The sequence below is a fragment of the Athene cunicularia genome, unplaced genomic scaffold, assembly GCF_003259725.1.
Source record: "Athene cunicularia isolate RWA unplaced genomic scaffold, athCun1 SCF_1, whole genome shotgun sequence".
In the NCBI taxonomy this organism is placed as follows: domain Eukaryota; kingdom Metazoa; phylum Chordata; class Aves; order Strigiformes; family Strigidae; genus Athene; species Athene cunicularia.
In genome coordinates, this window is record NW_020799155.1 from 1,396,582 (window position 1) to 1,419,143 (window position 22,562).

A 22,562-nucleotide genomic window follows, 5' to 3' on the forward strand; every position below is an offset into this window, starting at 1 on the left:
AAAATTTAAGTGAAGTGTTACACTTCCTGAATTGCCTTGTCTGCAGGAGAAGGTGTTAGTAGGTTAGGACTTTTCACACATGGTGTCTGTGTCACTGACAGGTTGTAATAGTGAGGAATTCTGCAGCCACAGAATCAGCAGCCAAAGAGGTCACTGTGGAATAAGCCAAGGAAGAGAGCTTTTGTACTTGCAAATACGCAGGTTGAACAGTCCTAATCCTAATTGAAATAGGGATGTGGGGAGAGCTTGATCATCATCTGTATCATCCTTTGGCATTGGATTCAAGTTGTGATTCTAAAATACTACCTTGTATGTTCTTCTAATCTCTTCACTTTGGGTGAATTTAAGGGAGATTTCATCAGCAGCTTGGTTTAAAAAAAATGTGAATCTTGTAAGTCTTCTTGAGATGACTTATTCATTATTTAAAATAAATATACTTTATTTCTATCTGCTAATTGAGGATATGTTGTTGATCTTAAGGCAAAAGGTCAATAAATCACTTGTTATTGCTGTAGCTGCCAGATCAGCATCAAGCAGTAACATCCTCAGTGATTTTAATGTTCCATGAGTTTTGTTGCATTTCTTCCTCCTATAACTTTTGTTTTGCATCTGCCCCTGAATATTCCCTTCCCCAGATGACATAGTAGTTTCTGCTGAACTGTGATTTCCATTATATATAGAAATTGAATCATTATTATTGAGACATAGTTAAAATGATTCATTGTTCTTCCTTAATATAACAGCACTATGTCACCATTTCTTAGATTTATTTGTTCAGCAATTACATTCTCAACAGTGATAGTAGCTTTTTAATTAGAAATGTAGGTAACCAGATATTTGTGAACTTCCAGAAGCAGTGTATTTAAGTAGGGAATGTACTTCATATAAAGATTTCCCATCCCCCCTGTATTTTGGTTCACTTTTAATTATTCAAATTAAATACCATCATCAAATATTAACTCCCTTATTTTTCCATGCTTTCCTTCTGTCAATTTAGAGATAATTGAGGGAAACCCAGTAACCTCTTTCTCTTGGAAAGTGCAGGAGAAAGAGGATTCATGGTCTGTGCCTAACTGTGGGATAGCAATATCCAAGCATTTTCTGGGTCTTCATGGGTGTGTTAAAGAGTTTTTGTAAGGAAAATTGCTTCTTTATTTTCTTGAAGATCCTGTGGGGAAAAGGCAGCCAAAGACAAATTAATGCTATTAAGAAAAGTGGGTGAGGTTCTTTCCTGTTAATAACAAAAAAAGAAAAATGGTGGTGAACTCTAGAGCTTTGTGAAACTTAGAGAAGGGATTTTGTTCCAAGTACTTTGTATCTCTAATCCTAAAATATATTATGCTGTATTTTACTTTATGTGGGTAACTTGACTCAGTTGTCTTCTAGCTAAAGTATTTTTAGAACTCAAATGAACCCCAAATCTCTCAAACTTGTGTTAAAATCTTTTTAATATTTATAGCTTAGATAAGCCCCAGATGTCACAAATTTGGGGGATGGGGAGAAGTACAGAGAAACTTTCATCACTATGTTTTCTCAGCAATGTGATTTTTTTTTTTCTTTTTTTTTTTTCTGTCAATATAGATGTCAAGACTGTCCAAGTTGTTTGGTTCTAGAGTATGGTGCAAAGCAAAGAACGGTTAAGAAACTCAAGGTTGTCTGGGGACTGCAAACTTTTGAAGATTTAAAAAATAATATGTTTAAAAAAATTGCATATCTTAGAGTACAAGCCACAGTCTTAATACAGTAATTTCTCTGTTATAGTGAAAATGACCAGTAAAACATGTTATAACACTGTTGTATTTTAAGTTTGCTTCTACCTTTTGCATCTTTATAGATACTGGAAGAGAGAGGAAATAAGTCTTCTAGAGGCAAAAGTTGCAGTTATTGCTACCCAGGTACTGTATCTTGCAACCCAGGTACTGTATCTTGCAGAATGGAGAACACTGCCGTTTTTAATATAGAGCAGTATTTTTTTGAAAGTGGTTAGTGTGTCCTGCCCTCACCCCATTCTTTATGGGATCAGTGGTCCCAGCACACTACCTCCACCAGACTGGTTTGCCTACTGCCATGTGTGTAGGAGCTCCTACTGAATGGAGCTGTAACTATACTCAGGTTTGCTTTGGGGTTTTGTTCTGGTTTTGTTTGAAATGGCAGGTTACAAAAGGTTCGTGCATTTACATTCCTGGAGACTAGAGAAAGGAATCTGCTGTGTAAATAAATTTGTAACTAAGTAGGGACTGAAATGCTAATACTTAGCTGGAGACCTCTTGCTCTGAAACCATGGCTGTCATCATAGTAGTGGCTGAACTCATATTAACAGTCGTGTGTGTAGCTGGTGTCTTTGGAACACTAATTGATGCAGTCACCTTTGAATAGGGTTTTGGAAGACTGGCTTAATCTTCTAGTATTTATTTTCAAGCATTGGTTTTAAAGTAGATAACTTTCATAATCCAGTTTTCTTGCTGGCCCAAGGAAAAGTTCTAGCCAGTGCAGTTGTGCTCTTCAGCAGTGGAAGGCAGGCAGTGTGCCTCGGCAGGCAGCCACCTGAGCAGGCATGGGAGAAAGAGGAATTTAAGTCAGTGTTGCTTGAAAGTATAGTTGGAGATTAGAGGAAAGCTCATGGATTAATTTTGGATTTGCCAGAAATTTTGTTAAAGGACTATGAAGGTTTTTATATGTGAATTTTGTCCTAAGGCTGCAGTTATACCACCTCACTAAGCTGACTGACACTTCTGTGGTCATCTGCAGTGGGATTACCTGTGGGTGCACATTTTTGTCCTCTGTGCTGGGCTGGCACTGGCATTTCAGCAGCCAGTCTGTTCAGGGAACAGCTTGATTAGTTTGGCTTTCATCAAGGTAAATTCCTTAAGCTGACTGTGAGGTGACACCAGCATGCCCTGGGGATGAAGGGCTTCCTTTCCCCAGGAGCCTGCCCTTCTGCCAGGTCAGGGGCTGCCCAAACACAGCCGGAGGGAAGTTGCAGTTGGAACACTGACTCATGGCAAGGTGACTGTGCTGGCAAAAGCAGCAGTCTTGTTCTTGTTCAGTCCTCTGCCTTGCGTGGTTCAGTCTGTCAGGCTGTGAACCACATGGGGCAACTCCCACAACCGATAAATGACTTCCTTGTCACAGAGCTGGTTTTCAGTAGGATCAGTATCAGTAGCTGGAAGTACATTGTTCAGTGGGTGTGCCAGGTTATACCTGTCTGCAGTAAGTGTTTAATTGTATTATCCCTTTTTAGGGGAAGCAAGATGCAAGAATATCTTTTCTTTCTGAAAGGTCATATCTGAACTCTGGGAAACTACATGAATCATTTAAGAATTTACTTGACTGGAGAGTCTGTCAGCTGAAGGGAAGACAAAGCTGTTCTGTGGGATTGCTTTTTTTTCAGCTGAAGAGAATAACTTTCAAGCCAAGCCAGCATTTTATTTTTTACTGTCTCTCTCCAAATAGAATAGCTAACCTCTCGCAGCTTTTTTTCAATAGATGCTTTGCTTTTCAAATCTTGCTATTTTTAAGGCTTTAAAATGGACTTGCAGATAGTAGAGATACTGATACAAGAGTGCTCTTTGGTTTACGTGGTTCTGTATTACCCCATTGCAAGGTCATGACTCCCTTGGAAGAAGGCAGGCTCTAGTTAAGGAGAGTCTTGTTGGCTGGAGCTCCTATGCTGGTTTGTGGTGGGGTTTTTTTAGTGTGGGTTTTTTTTTTTAGGGCACTATGGGTGATGGACCTGAGAACTTGGGGGCAATAAAGGCATAAAAGTTCTTACAGTATGGTGTGTGTATGTGTGTTTCAAAGTGAAATAAAATTCAAATGACCACTGGTACTACTGGGAAAAAAACCCAGATAACTATTTCATGTTTCTGTTACCTTCCCTCTATACACAAAACAAATTTCAAAATTGTCTTTTTAGGTTACTGTTGTTTTATGCAAACTAGGAAAGTTCAGTAAAGGGTGTCCTATGAAGTGGCACGGCTTACTAACTCGCTGAATATTGCAGGTCTGTCATTTTTTTTTATTGTTATTTTTTTTGGAAGGCCACAATGGCTGATAAATGGTAGGAAGCAACATTTGGAACAAGTTTAAAGTTATAATCTGTTCAAATAGATTACAACATTCCTGACAGCCTACCAAAGTATAAGTGAAAATTACAAACTATGTATGAGCAGCCTAGCTTTGATCTTGCTAGTAGGAAATAAGATAGCCGGGAGACAGAAGTGAGGAGAATGACAAGTTAGAAGTAAACTGAAATTTTCCATGGGTACAATCAGCTAGCTCGACTGCATGCAGCCAGCTGATATGCATCTTTGACTTCATATAGAAGGCAGTAACTTCGCACTGCTAATAGATACATTCACTAGATAACCTAGCATTTAGTGATACTTGGTATATAGATCTTGCTCATCTTAGCTCAGTGGGAAAAAAAAAAAAAAAACCAAACCAAACAACACAACTAAAAAGAAGATTCTGTTGAAGACATGTTCCCCTACTGTTGTATCCCTTTTTATTAAGGTTGCTGTCTGCAGAAGCTCTGGAAACTTCTCTGGAATAGAGTCGCTGAATTTATGTAAGCCAGGACAGTTTTCTTCCCTAATCATCTGATCACCTGTTAATTATTTTAAAGGTAAAACTTAAATAGAGTTTAGATATTCAAACTTATCATTTAGATATATCAGTATAGCTCATTGTTGAAACTCCTGTCATATATTAATTCTTTCTGGTGACTCTTCATTCTACTCTTATTTCCTCAAGCCAAGACAGAAAACCTAGTATTTTGTTTGACTGTGCAGGGATCGGTGATAGAGAATTTTAAAGGGAGGGCATAATGTGTCTTATTTATATTTTATGGCCTATTAATTTATGGGTGAAATAAAGAGACAGTATGTAGAATTAGCAATAACTCTTTGCTTAAAAAGAATATAATTCTTGAAGACAAAATTGTGGACTAGTTTTGCAGCCTTCCTTTTGAAGGCTGTTTCCTGTGCTGTGTGTGTTCCCAAGATTAAAGAAGTTCTTACTACAAAATGATGCAAACTAAAAATACTGTACATTTTCAAAGGAAGAGAAGGGAAATTTAGAATGTATTTGGTAGGGTCTCTGAGGACTTGCAGACATGAGTTCTAGTGTTGTTCTTTTTGAAATTCCTAAATTAGTTAAATTGGGCCGCCAGTTTTCTTGACTTAGTTTTAGAGGTTTAGGAGATTGCATCATTAGAAAGCTTGTGTTTTAACACCTTACCAAAATATCTAGAATTTATTGCAGTACTAATGAAAGCTGTAAGGTATTACGTGCTAATTTCTTTAATGTTGAACTACGCTTAAGATACATAAAAAAAAATTTGGAACCTTAAAGCTAGGTCTGAAAGTGTTTCAGGATGGTATGTGCAGCCATGAAGGTGGTTACTCTCTTTTCATATTGGCACTTGTGACCTCCTGCATTTACTGCTTTGAACAGCTACAGTTTGGTGGTTATCCAGGACTAATAAAATACGCCTTAGTACCTGTCCTGCAAGGTGCAAGAGTTGGAGATCAGTTGCAAATTGTTTCAATGTGTAGTTTTTTTCATGCTAGTTTTATGTGCTGAAGACAATTTTGTGCAGGTCTTGCATGATAGAAGTTGAACACACTATTAATTTTGATTGACTTCTAACATTTATGTATGGGGTAGGAGGTGGGTTTACATCTATTCAAGTGATGAAAAAAATGTATGTTTCTGTCATTGCGATAATCAAAAATGTACAACTATATGGCTGGTACTTAACAGTTACAATATGTCTCAGCTATTCTTCAGTCATCACGTCAATCGAATAGTTCTGATTGTTCCATGTCCATAGCAAGCGATCGTGAAAACCGTGATTGCAAATGCAGGGAGACAGCGGACAGCCAAGAGAGACTTAATAAATTCTGTGGTCCATGAGGTGTCAAAACTGTCATCTGTCCTAAAACTATTGCTTCCAAGGACACAGACTCGTGCACCTCTTTCTCTCCTGGCCACTTGCAAAGTAATTGACTGGTCTGATTTCCTTATAAATTATGTTTGTGATGATTGTGTGGGGAAAAATGTTGAGAGGGACTTTGGATTCAGCATGCCTTTCTCTAACCATGAGTATTAAATAATGCCTGACTCTTGAACCACCAGTATTAAATAACTGAAGATAATATCTTTCCTTTCTGAGTTCATGCTAGGAAAGAGATTAGCTAGGAGAAACATTTAAAAGCACTATATGACTAAGTAGTTTCCCTGACTGACAGTTTTATTCCGAAATGGAGACAGAAGAGAAGTGGATTATTGAGCTAAAACGTCTTTCTGCTCTTTGAAGGAGACCCTGTGCTGCAGTTGAAGATAGACACCTCTATCAGGGTTTTTTTACCTTTAATTTTATTGTTGTGTCAACACTGTCTGTGCTTTGCCTTTGGATGGTCATCAAGTTTCTAAATTAAACCCGTTTGAGTCCTACGATCTCTTATGCCTTTTAGGTCTGAATAATATTCAGACATTGTCAGATTAGTTTAGCTTCTCTGGCAAACTTCCAGGGAACAGACACCTTGATTATTATCAGTGTGGCACTCTGCGGTCCCAGCTGCCTTGCATTTCAAGACTGATACTGACTTATATGTCATGAAGCATCCTGTCTCAAGGGTTTTAACTGTTGTGTGCCACTCTTACTGTCCCATGTGATTCACGTGTTACGGCTCACATGTAAAGCAAGTGGTACACAGATATGGTAAAAAGAATTTCCAGACCATTATCACTTTATTGACAGACAAGTGCAAGAAGAGATGTACCACCTCCCTTGGGAGGGAGAGGAAAGAAATAACGAAATCAGTATGCACATCTCCTCCTGGAGTTTCTTTTATTCCTTTTAATAGCTTTACCAGAAACCCAAAATGTTCTTTTTACCTGGCTCTGTTTTTTCCTTTGCTGGAAAGCAGAAGCTGACAGCAAATAGCAGCTTACAACTGTTCTCATCCCCTGGTTTTCAGCATTCTGCTGGTCCCTGTGGAGTTCAGATGTCCATACATTACAGTAATTACTGCATTTAAGCATAATTAGTTTAGCCAGTAACCCTCCTTGCTTTGATAGCATAGGTTTTATTCAGTTGTTGCTGGTTTTCAATGACTCTTCCATCTGGGACCAGACTCATAGGGTCTGACTTCCTTCATGCTACTCAGAAAGACTGAAGCAATCTGAAGTAAATGTATGTAGTTGAAGATAATGTTGAGGGTGGATTTATAGGTGTGTATAAAATGGACTAGAACTGATTAGTCCGCAAACCAATAACTAAGTAGGTTGCAGTTGTATTTCTAGAATTGTGTTCTCTCAAACAAGAAAAGGCTACCATGAGCTAGGTGAAAGGTGTGCAAGGTATCTGCCTGAGAGGAAACCATCCCATAACAAAACAGCGCACAGATTGAGATCACAGAAATTATTTACCTTGCCAAGCTTATGTTTGTATGTGTTTGTTTGTTGGTTTGTTTTTTTTTTTTTTTAATGAATAGGTCTATAGCAAACACTGTATGCTCTGTTAGAAATACAGTCTGTGGCTGTAAAACAAAACCAACAATTAATTCCACTTGGCATACAGAGGTTAGTAGGAATATACATATTGCCAGTCCCAACATCCCTTCATGCCCTAATAAGCCTTTTGTAAGGGTCATCATGGCTGGGTTGTGTACTGTGTGGCCAAGCCAGCATCTTCTCCTGCTCCTGCCCCCCCTGAGGGATTTGGTCTTCAATGCTTAATATGCTTTTTAGTATTAGATTACAGTGTATGATAAATATGTGTTTTGTAAGTGCTGTATGACTCATCTTTCCACAGTTGTAGCCTATCAATTTACAAAATAGAAGCAGCCAGCTGCACTGACATGGAGCCTCCATTGAGGTGAAGAAGCTCATTTTGGACACAGCAGCATCCTTGTATGTTGTAAATTTCAGGCTAAATTCTGTGATGACCATAAAGTTATGAGGTTATAATTTCAATGAGATTATGAAACGGAGTCAAAGGCATGAAGGTGGACTTAAAAAAAGAAGTATAGCTGCTGATGCTAAAGGAAAAACAAGAAAGAAGGTATATATGTGGGAATGAATGGAGAAGTTGAAGCTGTAACTTCCTCCTTTAGATGCATGTTGAGACTACTGGCACATAATCTCTTGTTTACAAGGGTATTTGATAATGAAAGGGAAGCTTAAAAGAGTTTTTAGCTTCATGGCAGTTCTCCATAGGATTGTACAATGTTCCTAGGAGGGAAAAATTACTTGGAGATTTGTCTTCTGAATGTCATATTTATGGCTCAGCCATATTTCATATGTACAAAGTAATAGTGAAGCTTGGTCTGCTTTCACTGTTGTAGTACTGTTAGAGTTGGCTGTGGTTTGGCAATTGGAAATTGAAGGACACAGCAGCAGTCATTGACTGAGGGATAAACTTGAGCAAAGAAAGTGAATATAAAGGGAAAAATAGAAATGAAAGTCCCACAGAAAGATACAGCGCGGAAGATGTAACTTGTCCTTCATCTCAACAATAGAGAGGAACTAGATTAGAATTAAGAGTTGTAGCTCTCCATCAGATGAAGATGTCAGTGCTGTCTTCTGAAGAACAAAGGCTTCTGATTCAGAGACAGAAACTGGCTTCTGAAGCCCATGTACTGAGGATTGCGATGATTTTTTTTTTTTTTTTAAGTGTACAGGAATATTAAAAGCCATTTGATGAACTTCTGTTACTTGTTATAAGGGGGATACCAAGAACCCTTTTCTGAGACAGGCATTTACAAAAGGGTTGGATATTAAGAGCATAGAATATTTTGGTGATTAAAAGGAAGAGCTGTTTAGAACTACTTTTCTGGCCTTAGTCTCTCATCCTCGCAGCAGTGTGAAATGGTACTGTTGACTGCAATTTGTTTTCAAACTTACATTGGTCAAAATTACAGGTACTGAATCTGAACATATATTAATATTAGGCAAACGGAGAGGGCCTCTGAGAGAAACAAAGATCTCTTGTGTGTATGTCAAGTATTTTTTCACTAAGTTCAGTAGATGTAGTTCTGATACATGAAAACTGTTGGGGTGGGGTTTTTTTTGGCCAAGGGACGATTTGTTTCCTAAAAACACAGAAGAAAACCTTCCAAAAGAACTGAAAACTGTTAGAATATACCATGAACAAAAGGGAAGGCACTCAGCATTGTAATCAGTGTCAGTAGAGCAAAACTTGAATACTTGAGTATGTGGTGAACTTGAATAAAATACAAAGTATTAACTATAAGAGTTACTGTTCTTGTGAAGGAGATGAAAATACAAGGCAATCTTGTCCCCTGCCTCTGCCCCATGAATGCATATTTGAGCTTTTTAGTTATTTATATGCCTATAGTCAAAATATATTTTTAGCAGTATTGACAAACTGTGGAAATACTGCTTAAAATTACAGCTTCTGCATGAGGTTATAGAGACACTGCAAAGACAGACATTTTTCTTTCTTAAAAAGTACGTGGGGAGATGTCACCTATGTAACCTTGTTTTTTTTCCCCAATTACTTACACTGCTCCCTTACTATGAAAGAACAGTGTTAGGAGCGCACAGCGGAGTGGAAATCACAATAAACAGCAGCATCTCTTGTTTTCTTTTTTGTTTTTAATATTTCAGTGGACCTTCATATCTGCTGCCTAGATTTTGCTCACCTTCAACAAACTAACTATCATCATTGTCCTCCTCCATCTTATTCATCTTCATCCTCTTCCCTGGCAACCCCATGAGATTCAATGCTAAAGATCTGGCTTTGCTGGCCAGGCGACCATCAGGTTGTTTTGACAAGGAAGGAAGACTGAAGATTTGCAGAGTGGTCGGGGATGAAAAATTAATAGGTAAAAATGACTTGCACTGAAAACTACATGTGGTTGATGCGCATGTTTTCTGCAGTTGTCAGCTATACAGTTTCACTAATCACATACACCTCAGTTTTCTTCATTACTTATGCTTGAGTGGTGCTAAATACCTTTCTAAATGAAGGAGCTAGAAGTCAGCTCTTTGCTCAAGTTTCTGTTGTCATGTATGTGAGTTTTTTTTTTTTTTTTTTTTTTTTTTTTTTTTTTTGCTAGTGATTGCTAGTCACCAGTAATTAGTTGCCATGTTTTAATGTTTAGATATCTGGTTCTTCACGACCCACCCCTCCCACCCTCAAAACCTGCGTTCTTTTATCATTATAGATTTTCCATGGCTCACTTCTCACCTCCTTTTCAGGTTTCTTCAGGCTTTTAGGATCATATTTTAAATGTCTTTCAATTTCCAGTAAGCTTGAATAAATGTCTTATTCCCTCGGTAGCTGTTAAGAAATAGCTCCTGTTTAGCTGTAAAATCTGGCCTAATACAATCATTTCAGCAATGGCAAATGTTTTATTTTCACCTGTCCCAGTTGACCTTCATTGTGACTGTATTTACTTTTATCTTATTAGAAAAAGAACCCAGCCTGAAACCAGCACAGACTCGATTATGATAAGGGTCCGAGAAAATTTTGTGCCACATCTTCAGAATATTTTATACAATTTCTAATAACAAATATTTCCAGTGGAGGATGCAGCAAACTTCTTAGAGTACTAGTGAGGATCCACTTCTGTCTGCCTTGGAGTTCCTCAAAGGGATTCTCTCCCTCCTTCTCATTGTAGGCAGCATATGAAGCTGTGTACAGTGACTATCTGTTGTTTGTGAGGATGTTTTGAATTTTTTCTTCACTTAAGAGTATGTTGAGTGCTAATATTGATGCTAAACACCTTAGGTTGACCAGAGACAGACCAAACACTCATCTAGCCCGGTATTGTGGGCTATCTGGTCATGGTCAGTGGTGGTAGATGCTAGGTCAGTGTTTAAGAAACTGTGCATGTGTAGGATGTTCCTAGTACCCAGTAAATCCTTCTGGCTCCCAGCAATCAGATCATGCCCCCTTGAGAGAAGAGCCATTTCTCTTGAGCCATTTTGGTCGCTGTATCCACTGACAGACTTGTCATTTTTAGTTACTCCAACTAGTCTTTGCACTTGCTTCTTTTTCACCCTTATGAGGTAGTGACTTCCCTAATCCTATATAAAAATACCTTTTAATGGAAAAAGATGCAGTGTGAATGTGATAGGATTCCTTCCTTCTGATGTCTGCAGGGCTCTGAAGGATGGAATTTAGTCTTAGCGGAGTCCTGTACTTGTATAAACCAACATACTCGGATCTGATAGCTGTGTTTAGATTTTTAGTTGGTGGATGAGCATCAGTTTATATTAAATTTTTTTTCTATAATGTTCTTACACTTTAGTAGGGCTGGCAGGATCCAGAAATTCCATTCACTTTCCTGAAAAAAAAAAAACCCAACCAACCAACCCCGAGGTTATAACTAAGAACAGTTACTGTAAGTCCCAGCGCCTGTGGGTGTAAACCTTCCACTTCCTTGTGGGGAAAAGCTCTTCTGATTTTCAAATGTTGCCTGTTGAAACATCTTAATTGAAATTATCAAGAGGAAAAGAGAATTTTATTTACTTATTTCCTGTAACAAGACATCCCCCTGGTGAATATTATGTCTCTACTGGTGGCCAGCTCTGAGGAAGTACAAGAGTTCCAAAGAGGCAGCTGTGGAATAATAGGAACTTAAGGTACAGCTGTTCTTCTAGCTCTCTAGCAATTCGAAGTTGGCTGCTGTCTGGCGACACAGGGTTTCATGTGCCCTGTAAAAAACAAAAAAGAATGTCTTGTGTAAATATGTTCCTTCCCCCTTTAAGATGTTGTGTTTGTCTGAGATCTTTATCTGTATATGTCTATAATAGATTTCTGTGTCTGTCTGTACCTACAGATATATACACGAGTGCTTTTTTGTAGAGAAATCATGCAATTTAAAAAGTGGCTAGTTTAGGAAGAATAACTTTTTAAAAGTTGTTTGCCCCACTCACTGACCCTAAAGTTCTAAAATATTCCCTGTTCTTGAAAGTTTCATTACATGCCTGTATGTGTATATAAACACAAATATATTGTTATTCCCATTGGTTAAGCACTTCTAAAAAGTGCAGTAAAATAGTAATAGCAAAGTGACTGTAAATATTTAGGTCTCATTTGTTCATTTATTATTTTCTGAAAATTATAAATTCAGACTAGCATGCTCTAATCTAAGTGGAATAGTAAATGTTTTTGTGTTTTAACAAGGATTATATTTTATCTCAAAATGATGGAAGCAAAAGCTCTTCCACGCTGAAGTGTCTCTTTCTGCTCCCATGTGAGGAAAAGGGAGAAAAGCAGAGAAAACACTGTTGAGTGTATGCCGCAGTCACCAATTCTCTCAGCTGCAGAGTAGAAGAAACCTTCTGGGAAGTTATTTGGCATTTAACAGCATGTTGTACATAGGCAGCTGCTGAGTGAAGCTGGCTTTTTTTTTTTTTTGGTTGTTAATGATTTTCTTTTCTGACCTTTATAGCTAATGCATCTTCTTTAAGAAGCATTTAATGTGTGAAGACAAAAGGTTGTTTTTATTAATCTTTTACTTCTTTGCATACAGAACCGAGAGAGAGATGGTGCCGACTAAAAGGAAATCTGCTTTTTCTAATGAAAAATAAGGTAATTCATTTTCCTACTGCTTTTCTTGATGCGTTAGTCTAATCTGTGAGAATTTGAGTAATCCTTTTTCATGATAGCTATTGGCATTGTGCTTTTAGGGACAAAAAAAAAAAATCACTTTTATTAGAATAGTGGAGATGGAAAAAAAATCTATTGTTTGCTTTCTATAACACTAGGCATTCATGTTACCAACATCCTTTAGCTGAATCATAAATAGTCTATGGCCAGGTTCTGCTCATAACACACAGGTCTAAATCCAGAATTATTCCACCAAATCCACTGGAATAGTGAAAGCAAAATCTCACAGCTAAAGAGGTGTAGTGGTAATATTCAAGATGCAATTTCAGACCCCTACTGCAATTTTTCAGTGCGATTTTGTAACTAAATTTGTTATGAAGAGTGGTGTTATTTTGTCTTGCTTTGTTGTAAAGAGCAATTAAATGACTAAAGTGAAGGGCCTATTAAAATAGTGTCTGACCCTGACACACGGTGGAAGTTTTGCGGGAGCTGCGGAGTGCCCTCATTTGGCATTGGCTTTATTAGGAGTTGAGGCCGCTCATCCTCTGGAAGGAACAAGCACTAAGTGTAGAATTACTCTTTTTCTTACCTTTTCTGTCTAATATTATAACACTGCTTCTGTAGTGGCCTGAAAATAGCACTGAATTGTAAAGAATTAGGGGGTAGTATGAAGCTTGAGATGCTTACCTGTTAACAGTAACTATTTTATAGTTGGATCCTAGGATATTTTTGTACTGTATGGACCAGCAATCGGACAGAAATGACAGTACTGGTGACAGATTGTATATTCTATTTGAAAGATTTTTCAATGTGATATAGTGGCTTGTTTTAATATAGTGATGAATGTGCACATATGGTACACTTTTAAAGCAGTATTTGCTTTCAAAGCACTGCTCGGGAGCATGTGATAGATTTCTGTATGTATGCAAACAAAATGAGACAGTATGATATAAAGGTTTCTCTGGCTTGAGTTTCATATGGCTGAATTCCCCTGGGTGGTGAAAGGACCAACAAGTCTTCTGCAGGTGAAAGCAAGCTCACGGCCACCCTTTTGTCACACTCTCTTACATTATCGTTCTGCTGTGTGACTTGCAGATGCTATTTTTAGTAAAGGGCTTGAAGTTTCAAACTACTCTCTTCTACTCCATGTTCCTCTAAGCATCCTATTTGCATGGGAGCCTCTGGCATTTTATGAAACAGTTTCAGGAAATATTTTTATCAACTTTGCAGCTGTGAAGAGAGGAGTAGGAGAGTTTTGCTGAAATCAAATGTAGCTATCAGTTTGGCCCTGGAAATTTAGGGAACTAATGTTACTGTACTAGAGGGTTTAGTGTGGATTAGTTCTCATGTTCATATGGTGTGTGGTTGTTTTTTGAGGTGTGGGTTTGGGTTTTCTTGGTGGGTTTTTTGTTTGTTTGTTTTCTTGGGGTTTTTTTTTGTTTGTTTAAACGTGCAGATGAATGTAGTGATGGACTTTCAGTTGGACCAGCAAATCAACCAACCTGCTACGTCCACGCAGGCTGTTTAAAGGCAAAGTTGGATTTTGAGAAACTTGGAGGCTGAGACACAAATAAATGGCTTGTTAATGAAATAATTTATGCTTGCATTAAATAAATATGGGTTCTCCTTGAAATACTGTGGTTTGACTAAACCAGTTAAATAGGTGGGTGATTTTTATCTACATGTCTAGGTCAGTGCTAGAAAACTTTAACTCATTCCTGTTTCCTTGTTTGAAGTTTTCAAAACTTCCAGAAGTTAATGAAGAAACCAGAAATTGGGTAAACTTTTAGCTTATCAAAAAGACTGACTTGATTAATGTCAGAGTGTTTTCAAAAGGTGATTTTTATCAGGTACTTCCATTAATTCGGGAGGTCATAATAAGAAAAAAACCTTGGAAATTAAATTCAGTAAAATTCAAATGATTGCAGGATGAGTGGCCACTGAAACCTAAGTATGGTGAGAAATAGCGGGTGCTCAGTTTTAAAATGTCACATCTCACTAGACTCAGTATAGAGACCACTGAGTAATTAAAGGGCAGTGTCTTACAATAGATAAAACTAAATGATGTAGCACTTCCTAGTCAGCTTATATCCTAGGAATTTGTAAAATGGTCATTTTCAGAGGCTTCATCTGTTTGGTACTGTAAAGGATAGCTTCTCTGACAAAGACAGATCTCCCTTGAATCACAAATCCCTGTTTCAGAGGATGTAATTTATAGGCATACTAAGTAAAACCAAAGCAATTTGTGTGCTGTGAGGACAGAAGGGAGTGTACCCTGTGTTCTGTGTGGGTTTGTGTTTTTGTGGTGTTTTTTTTTTTTTTCTTTCTTATCTCATTGTAGAAATGAACAGGCATCCCCATCCTATCTGAAACAGATTCTTGACATAGGAAATCTGTAGGAAAATGTAGTTTGAATTTTGTGCATGTAGTTTGCCACTATAATAACCCAAACCAGCCTTATTGTAAAAGTTATTAAGCATCTTAATAAATGTAGTTGCCAGTTTTCTGCTTTTTAATGTCCTGCTGGAACCTTTGCTAATTCAAGTAATGTAGTGTGTGAAAGATGTGCCCAGAACAGCACCTATGAAGCCATGTTCCTATTTTTGTTGCTGGAACCTGACTTGGCTTATGACTTTTCCTTTGTGTCAAGCAGCTCAGATGTTTTAGAAGCTCATCTGAACACCGAACAGTTAACTCCGGAAGTCACTGTCATGAAATGAAGACTGATTTACTGCTATTCATTAATTGCTGTCAGGGGCATGTGCATGTCTGCATATACAGATGCCTGTAGTTTAATGACAAACTCTCATCCTAGTTCAAATGTACATAAATTATACTACTTGTATAAGAATTTTCTCTATGAAATTGTAAAGGATGCTTCCTGATTTACCTGTGCTGTAAATCTTAAGTAGCCTGGCAGTACATTTTCAGTGTAGGGAAAAAATGTGTTTATTCCTCCACTTTATTGTATTTGGTTGCAGCAGAATAACCTATTAGACACCTTAAGGACATTTATTTTCCTCGGACTAGTAGTGGAGTTGATTATTTTGGAATTTGGGCTAAGTAGACCTATTTGTAGGCCGTAGGCACAATCCAGCATCTGCTAGCGTTAATGAAACTTTTTCATTTGTAGACTTCAGTGTGGTGTGGGCGGTTTTGCTTGTTTTTTGGGTTTGCTTGTTGGCTTGATTTGTTGTATTTTGTTTTCTCCCCAGATTGGTTCCCTACCATATTGTATTGGTTGTAGGTGATAAAGTTGTGGTAGGAAGGGGTCTGCAGGAGTGGCCTGTGAGAGAAAAGGTCAGGGGCTCTGCAACTAACCCACCTCAGGACAGCTGTCCATCAGTGGAGCAAGTGGTGCCTCTGGGAAGATGTACCTAAGAAAGGGCAAAATGCTGTACAGCAGTGAGGAAGTGTGAGAAACAGCCCTGCAAACACCAAGGTCGGAGGAGGAGAGGAACGATCTGCTCCAGGTGCAGGAGCGGATATTCCCCGGGAGCCTGTAGATGAGCCCATGTCAGAGCACGTGGATATGCCCTGAGTGACCTGCAGCCCATGGCCAGCCCACGCCAGAGCAGATTCTCCTGGCAGGAACTGTAGCCCATGGAGAGGACTCATACTGGAGCAGGGGAAAAGCACGAGGGGGAAGGAGTGGCAGAGAGGAACTGTTATAGACTGACTACAATCCCATTCCTCATCCCTCCTGTGCCACTTGAGAGGTGGGAAGCAGGAGGCAGAGGAGTTCAGAATGAAGGAATGAAGTTGAGCCTTTGGAAGAAACAGGGTGCAAGGAAGCTGCTTTAGTTCTTGCCTTGGTTTCTCACCATCTAGGTCTATTTTAATTAGCAGTAAAATAAATTCATTTTCTCTGGGTTGAGTCTGTTTTACCTGTGATGGTAATTAATCTTTCTATCTTCATCTTGACCCATGAGCTTTTAAATTTTATTTTCTCCAGCATCCCTGCTAAGAAGGGGGAATGAGAGAACAGCTGGGTGGTTGGCTGGCAGCCTGCCTAGGTCAACCAACCACAGATGCCATCCCCTGCAGACACTATATGTTGTTAAAACCTTCCTGTGTGAAGTCCAGACACCTCAAGTTCCCATGTGTAGGTTTTCTGTCCACTTCTCAGGGAGTGGCAGATGTGTGCATTTGCATCCTATGAAACGTGGTCAGTATGCGATGCTTCTGAAGTCTTGAAACTGTGCTCCCTAAGGCTGTGGTTAGCAGCGTGACTGGGCTTCCAGAGAAAGGTTGGATATCATGCTAATCTTAGAGCAAGTCTTACGGACCCTCATCTGAAATACTTCAAAATAGTATTATTGGACAGTGTGTTCAAAACAGTTAAGATTTGGAAGTAGAAAGTGCTACGTACCTCACCTAGAGGATGTGGGATGTGAGTTATTCACTTAGATTCTACCCAATTCCAGCCTGGGAGGTACTTTCTTCCAGAACTCATGTGAGTGGGAAACGGGGCGGAAGATTGCTGGGCAACAGTTGCTAACGTGTATAATAAGTATTATATACTTATGTGCCTTTTTTTATTGGCATAGGAGGTAACTTTTGGTTAGAAATCTCAGATCTCTTTGGGGATTGCAGTAATGTGTACTGGTTTTGTTTTTAATTAAAGATCTGAATTTGTAGCAATGGTTTTCTCTTGGTGTTTTAGTGGGTTTTTTTTATTTATTTTATTAGAACAGTGCATATTTTTATATCAAATGACATGCTGTGTTATTTCCTTGTTTTCTGTTCACAGGTCCTTCAAAATAATGTTCTGCTTTTTTTTTTTTTTTTTTTTTTTTTTTTTTTTTTTTCTTCTAGGAAAGCAAAAAGACTACTTAAATTTTTTTCCATCTCTTTTCATCCTCATATTGATTCAGGGCTGGATTTCTTCACTCCCCCACCTCCAGTTACAAACCTAAAGTGTTGTTTGCTATATATGTGTGAATTTGGAGTGATTGCTGCTGAAGTAAAGAAGCTACCTAACCCATCTATGGTTCATTTTCCCATATACTAATATTCCCCAGTAGTAACACTGATACTTAGCCAGTTTTGTAAATTACTTTCCAATCTACACATAAAAAAAATACCCTAAAAAGTACAATTATGTTTTCGCATCTTAGTAATAGCTCCAGAGGTGCCATTATGTTTTATTGAGTAAACATTTTGACATTCCTATTTATTTTTCAGTACATACTTAGGTTTTATTTAAAAATGGATTTTTGATCAATAGCCTCTAGCGGGTTCTCTAGGAAAGTCATTAGGGTCTATTGTGCAAATCTTTCTTAGTTTGTGGCTTAAAGATTCTGTGGAGCAACTATTGCGATCTGTTAGGTCAGTTTGTCCATGTACTGACTCAAACTCATGATGCTTTTGCATGTGAAAGGTTGCCTTTTAAGGCTTTTATGATGTATCGATTTTTAAAAATTATCATGTAGAAGGAAAGAGGTTTAGTTATATGGATGACCGTATTTAAAATAAAAGCTGTTATGAGTGCTGAAAGTATCTTAAATTAGCATTCATATTTCACACATAAAATGATAAACCTGTCTTTTCATTCTCTAATCTAAATGATGTTGCGGTAGGAAACTTGTGTGGCATGTTCATACTGTAGTGAATCTATATGCTTCTTTCCTAACCTCCTAAAACCAAGGGATTTATATTGAAGAAGTGACAGACTTAACTATGCAGGTGTAAATTGGAGTGCTATCATATACCTAATGCCAGACAGAATTCAGTAAAAGGTGGTGAACATTTTGAAACTTCTTTTATAATGAATTACCTTTCCTTAAACCAAATGCATTGTTGGGTTTAAGATTTTGTAGATAAGATTAATGAGCAAATCTAAATGGTTGTGCTGTCAATAAACACAAGCTTTCTTGCGATGTTTGTGAAAGCTTAACATAAATTATGTTGTAACAGCATTTATCAAAAGTGTAATGTATTATTAACAGTTGGCAGAAAAGCCTCAAAGTAAGATTTCAGATTGACTCATAAATCAATAACCAGAGAACCACATGCGAGGTAGAAATAATAGAATAATGACATACTTCTGAGGTTCTGATGTGAATTACATTGTAATGCAGCTGTGAAAATGTTATTCAGGTTTTCATGGCATAGTTGTATGTAAGTTCTGCCATAAAAATGTGAGAATGTATCAATGAATCTTCTCTGCAGTCAGGCAGGCATACACAATGTATTTTCAGCATTTCAGCATAGCTGTACAGCTCTAGTATTTTCCTTTCCAATTTGGTATCTTTTAAAAATATTCTTACAGAGTGAGATTGCTTTATATTGAAGCTGTGGAGCCTTTCCTGGCCTGTTGGACTAGGGGTTTTCTCTGTGTGTGGTTTAACATTCTTCAAGCCTGTGATCTCTTCAGGGCATCTGAAATAAAATGTCTCTTCTGGCTAAGGATGTACTTTTTTTATAAACCGTTTTTCAGCAGTGATTTCAATTTTCTAGAGCATGCTCTGTATCAGTTTGTGTTAAGGTCTGTGCAGCCAGAGTAAGCGTTGCCGCACTGTGTAGCGTTGCTTTGGGATTACATGTCACTGCTGAGGTGTTTTTTGGTTAAATACTACAGGTATGATATTGGCTACGACCATGTTTTTGCAATGTCTGTAAGCTGAAAAAGCAGGTAAATGAATCTGTCTGTAGTATAATACCCCTTCAGTAAGTTTCATTGAAATATGTTGTTGCTGTGTTGGTAAGATTTTGATTTACAGTAGGAAGAGTGCTAACTAAGAGAAGGAATCACAAAATGACAGAGCTGTGGCAGAGGCAGACACGGAAGCCGTATCACCCCTTACCTGACTTAAAAGTCTTTGTGTGTTTCTCAGCATTCTCAGCCCCAACCTTGTGTGTTCTTCTGCCTGCACTTAACTGAGATGTGGGTTGGCCTCTTACTATTGGAATGAAGCTTTTATATGTATATAACAACACGCACATCTGCATGTACATATGTTAAATATCAGGCAGTGTATAGTTAAGAACTCAAATGAATTTGGTCGTGTTAAGAGATGTTTGCCATGTGAGCTTTTTTAACCTGCCTTAGTAAGGCATTGTGACCTGTTACTGTAGTTACACATTTGTCAGTGAGAAATCTTCTATGACTTGTGCTGGGCCTATTTTTAAATAACCAGTTGTGTTACCCCTTATGTTATACTGTAAGGGCACTTGAGAATGTGGTTTGTTTTTTTTTTGGCATGCCTTAATTTAAATAGTAGATAAAAATATTTCTTGATGGTTTTAGTCAGATTGGAAGAATGCTCTGTAGAGAACTCTATGCTAGTTGAATGCTGTAAACTCTAGCCTTAAAACTTCACTAAGCATGATGTACATAAATGCCAATATAGTGTTAGGAGGGAGGAAGTTGCTGTCTTCATGCTTGCTCATGAAGAGATAATGTGGGGAGTGTGAAGTTGTTTGGAATAGTTGGGACAGAACAGCAAGTAGATGCATAACCCTTCATTTCCTTAGTAGCTGTTCTGCTGAAGCAGTTTTAGTGCTGACACAGACCCGTATATTTTAGGTGTCCTGCAGACCACTGCAAGCCCAGTGACACCAGAACACCATGTCTCCTTGGGGTAGCAAGGGCACACCGAGCTTTTAGTGAGTCTGTGCAGTACCACTGAGGTATATGTGCTGACTGTTGTTGCAGTCTGCTTTCCAGCAGTACTTCAAAATGCAATTTATACCCATCAAATAATGAGAAAATAATTATTTTCTCCTATTTTTACTATGAACTGAAAGACTTGATATCTCTCTTTTTCCATCTTAACAGGATCCTGGCAAGCCCTACTGCCTTTTTGCCATCTTTGATTCCCTCATTTATCTTGCTGCTTCTCCTTCTTGCCTCCAGCTGTTACTGACTTGCTCTTCAGATAGTAAAGCCCTCCCTTCCCTTCCACTGCTGTCAGAGGCAGACCTTTCTTATAACTGCGCTTGCTTTGATAATTCCATTTTGTCTCCTGGTTTTCTTCTGTGTCTACTTTCATCTCTTGCTTAACATGTTCCGTGATGTCTTCCTTCCCTTTAACTTTTCCATGTGTAAGCGTGCTATAATCCTTCTTTTTTGTGCCTACCTGTCCTTGACCTCCCTGCTTCGCTAGCCACGTCCATTGCTCTTTGATATCTGTTTACAGTGTCACCCACTGCATTTCTATCCCTATATCCTCCCTGGTCCAGTTGCTATCCCTTGCACTCTACACAACGATCTTTTAGTAATCTCCTTTAAATAACCTCTTCCAAATGAGGGCTAAGAAGCATCTCTTGTTCATGCAACTGTTTGCCACTTCCAATACTAGCTCACCCTCTGACTGTGACTCTGTTTTTTCCTGGTTGTTCACAACTTCTTCTGTTGACTTTATTCTTTTGGGGGATTTGTGATGTGCTGGACCTAGAGTCTGAAGCATGTAAGAGCAAAATAAAACTTAAAACTGCATATTCATCAGTACTAAATTGCATCTAGATCTGCCTCAATACCTGTTTGTCCAAACTGTGCTTTCATCTTGACTTTCAGAGACCTCGCTCTGTGCATCTACCCATGAATTCAATTTCAGCAGGAATCAAACAGCTGCTTAATCTTTCCTGTCAAGTTCTTCCTCCCATTGCTTTTGATGGCTGAAGCAAACATCACTTTTCCTGCTACTCATACCATTTTTAGCATTGCTTTCAACAGGAATGTGTTTCTAAGTATTCATGTTCTGGTAATGTTTGTGTTTTGCAGATTCTTTTTAAAACTGCTCTTTCTATCACTCTATCACCTAAAACTGTGGACGAGGATAATCTTATTTTGTGTTTTTATTTACTGAAATATCATTCTTCTGATCTTGTGAAATAGGAGATTTTGTTAGAGATCTGTTAGAGATCTTGCAAAAATACCTTTCTTAGGCTTCTTTTTGACTGCAACACTTTCCATTGCATGACTCTCGCATCCTTCCTTTTGTAAGCTTTTCTTTTCCCTGTGAAGATCTTTCCCAGTCTTCAGTACCCTACTTTTGTTCTTCATTTAAAGATTTTTTCCAGTTCTGAGCTGTGTCCAGCACACAGTGCCTGCTTCCATAGATCTGTAAAACCAACAAAGGAAGTATTAAAACAAGACACTTAACAAAAAGTGTTATTATCTTCCCTTAAATTCTGCCCTCACAGGTCATCTTTGCTATGATGTTCAGAAGAAGTTCAAAATGATAATGCCATTTGTTTTTAATGCAGGCTGACATCGGCTTGTATGTCTGTGGTGTATAAACTCTCTGGCTTTCATGTATAACATCTGTGTTCTGTATCTATACAGTGGATAGTATCATAGGATCCTGTGGTCCTTGATCTGTGTTTGTAAGTGCTCTGGTGATATGTGTATATATATATCTGTAAACACTTAATCTGAGTAAAATCACTGAATTCATGTTATCTAATGGAATTAGCTAGGTTTTTATAGTTGTGTTCTCCATTGTTACTCCAGCAATCGGCATGTTATAATTGCTTATCATTTGTTACAATTACATAATTGTCAGTAATAAAGCACCAGTCTTGTGAAGAATAGTTATGGAGCATCCCTGTGTGATTCTGTCTTGGTTCACTGGCTCTTGCTGTATTTGGTGATGCAGTGAACCCTGTGGTAGTTCTCAAAGAGTATGGCGTCTGGAAGATGTTTTTGTTGAACAGCTTCACGCATGGCTGCAGTGAGTCCTGGGGGTGACTAGGCATTCAGTGTTTGGAATAAGTTTGCAAGATCAGAACTATTAGCTTCCATAGCTATTTTGGGAGACTTGGGTGACAATTTTCATGATGCAAGCTACTGTTTTTAGAGAGGACTCTTAACAGTTGTCTGATTTTGGTGAGAGAAGACCTGACGGCTATATTGGAAACAAGAAAGACTTTGAAACTCCTGTGCAAGTACTGAGCGGACAATGTGTAACAGTCTATAGCTGAGAAGACTGCAGCTGAAACACTTGGCGGTTATCTCATTGAA

At 38.2% G+C, this 22,562-nt stretch overlaps 1 protein-coding gene across 4 annotated transcripts in view; it reads left to right on the top strand.

Moving 5' to 3' along the window:
- INPP4B (inositol polyphosphate-4-phosphatase type II B) overlaps nt 1-22,562 on the top strand; it is a 332,198-nt gene that overhangs the window by 30,193 nt on the left and 279,443 nt on the right. For 2 of the 4 annotated variants that reach the window (XM_026866970.1, XM_026866969.1), the window contains exons 1-3: nt 4,537-4,627; nt 9,640-9,857; nt 12,516-12,574. In XM_026866970.1, coding sequence (XP_026722771.1) covers nt 9,746-9,857; nt 12,516-12,574 — 171 coding nt within the window. In that variant the 5' untranslated portion in view covers nt 4,537-4,627; nt 9,640-9,745. Of the gene's footprint in view, nt 1-4,536; nt 4,628-9,639; nt 9,858-12,515; nt 12,575-22,562 lie in introns of those variants that run through there. The other 2 variants (XM_026866973.1, XM_026866972.1) reach the window with 2 other exon arrangements.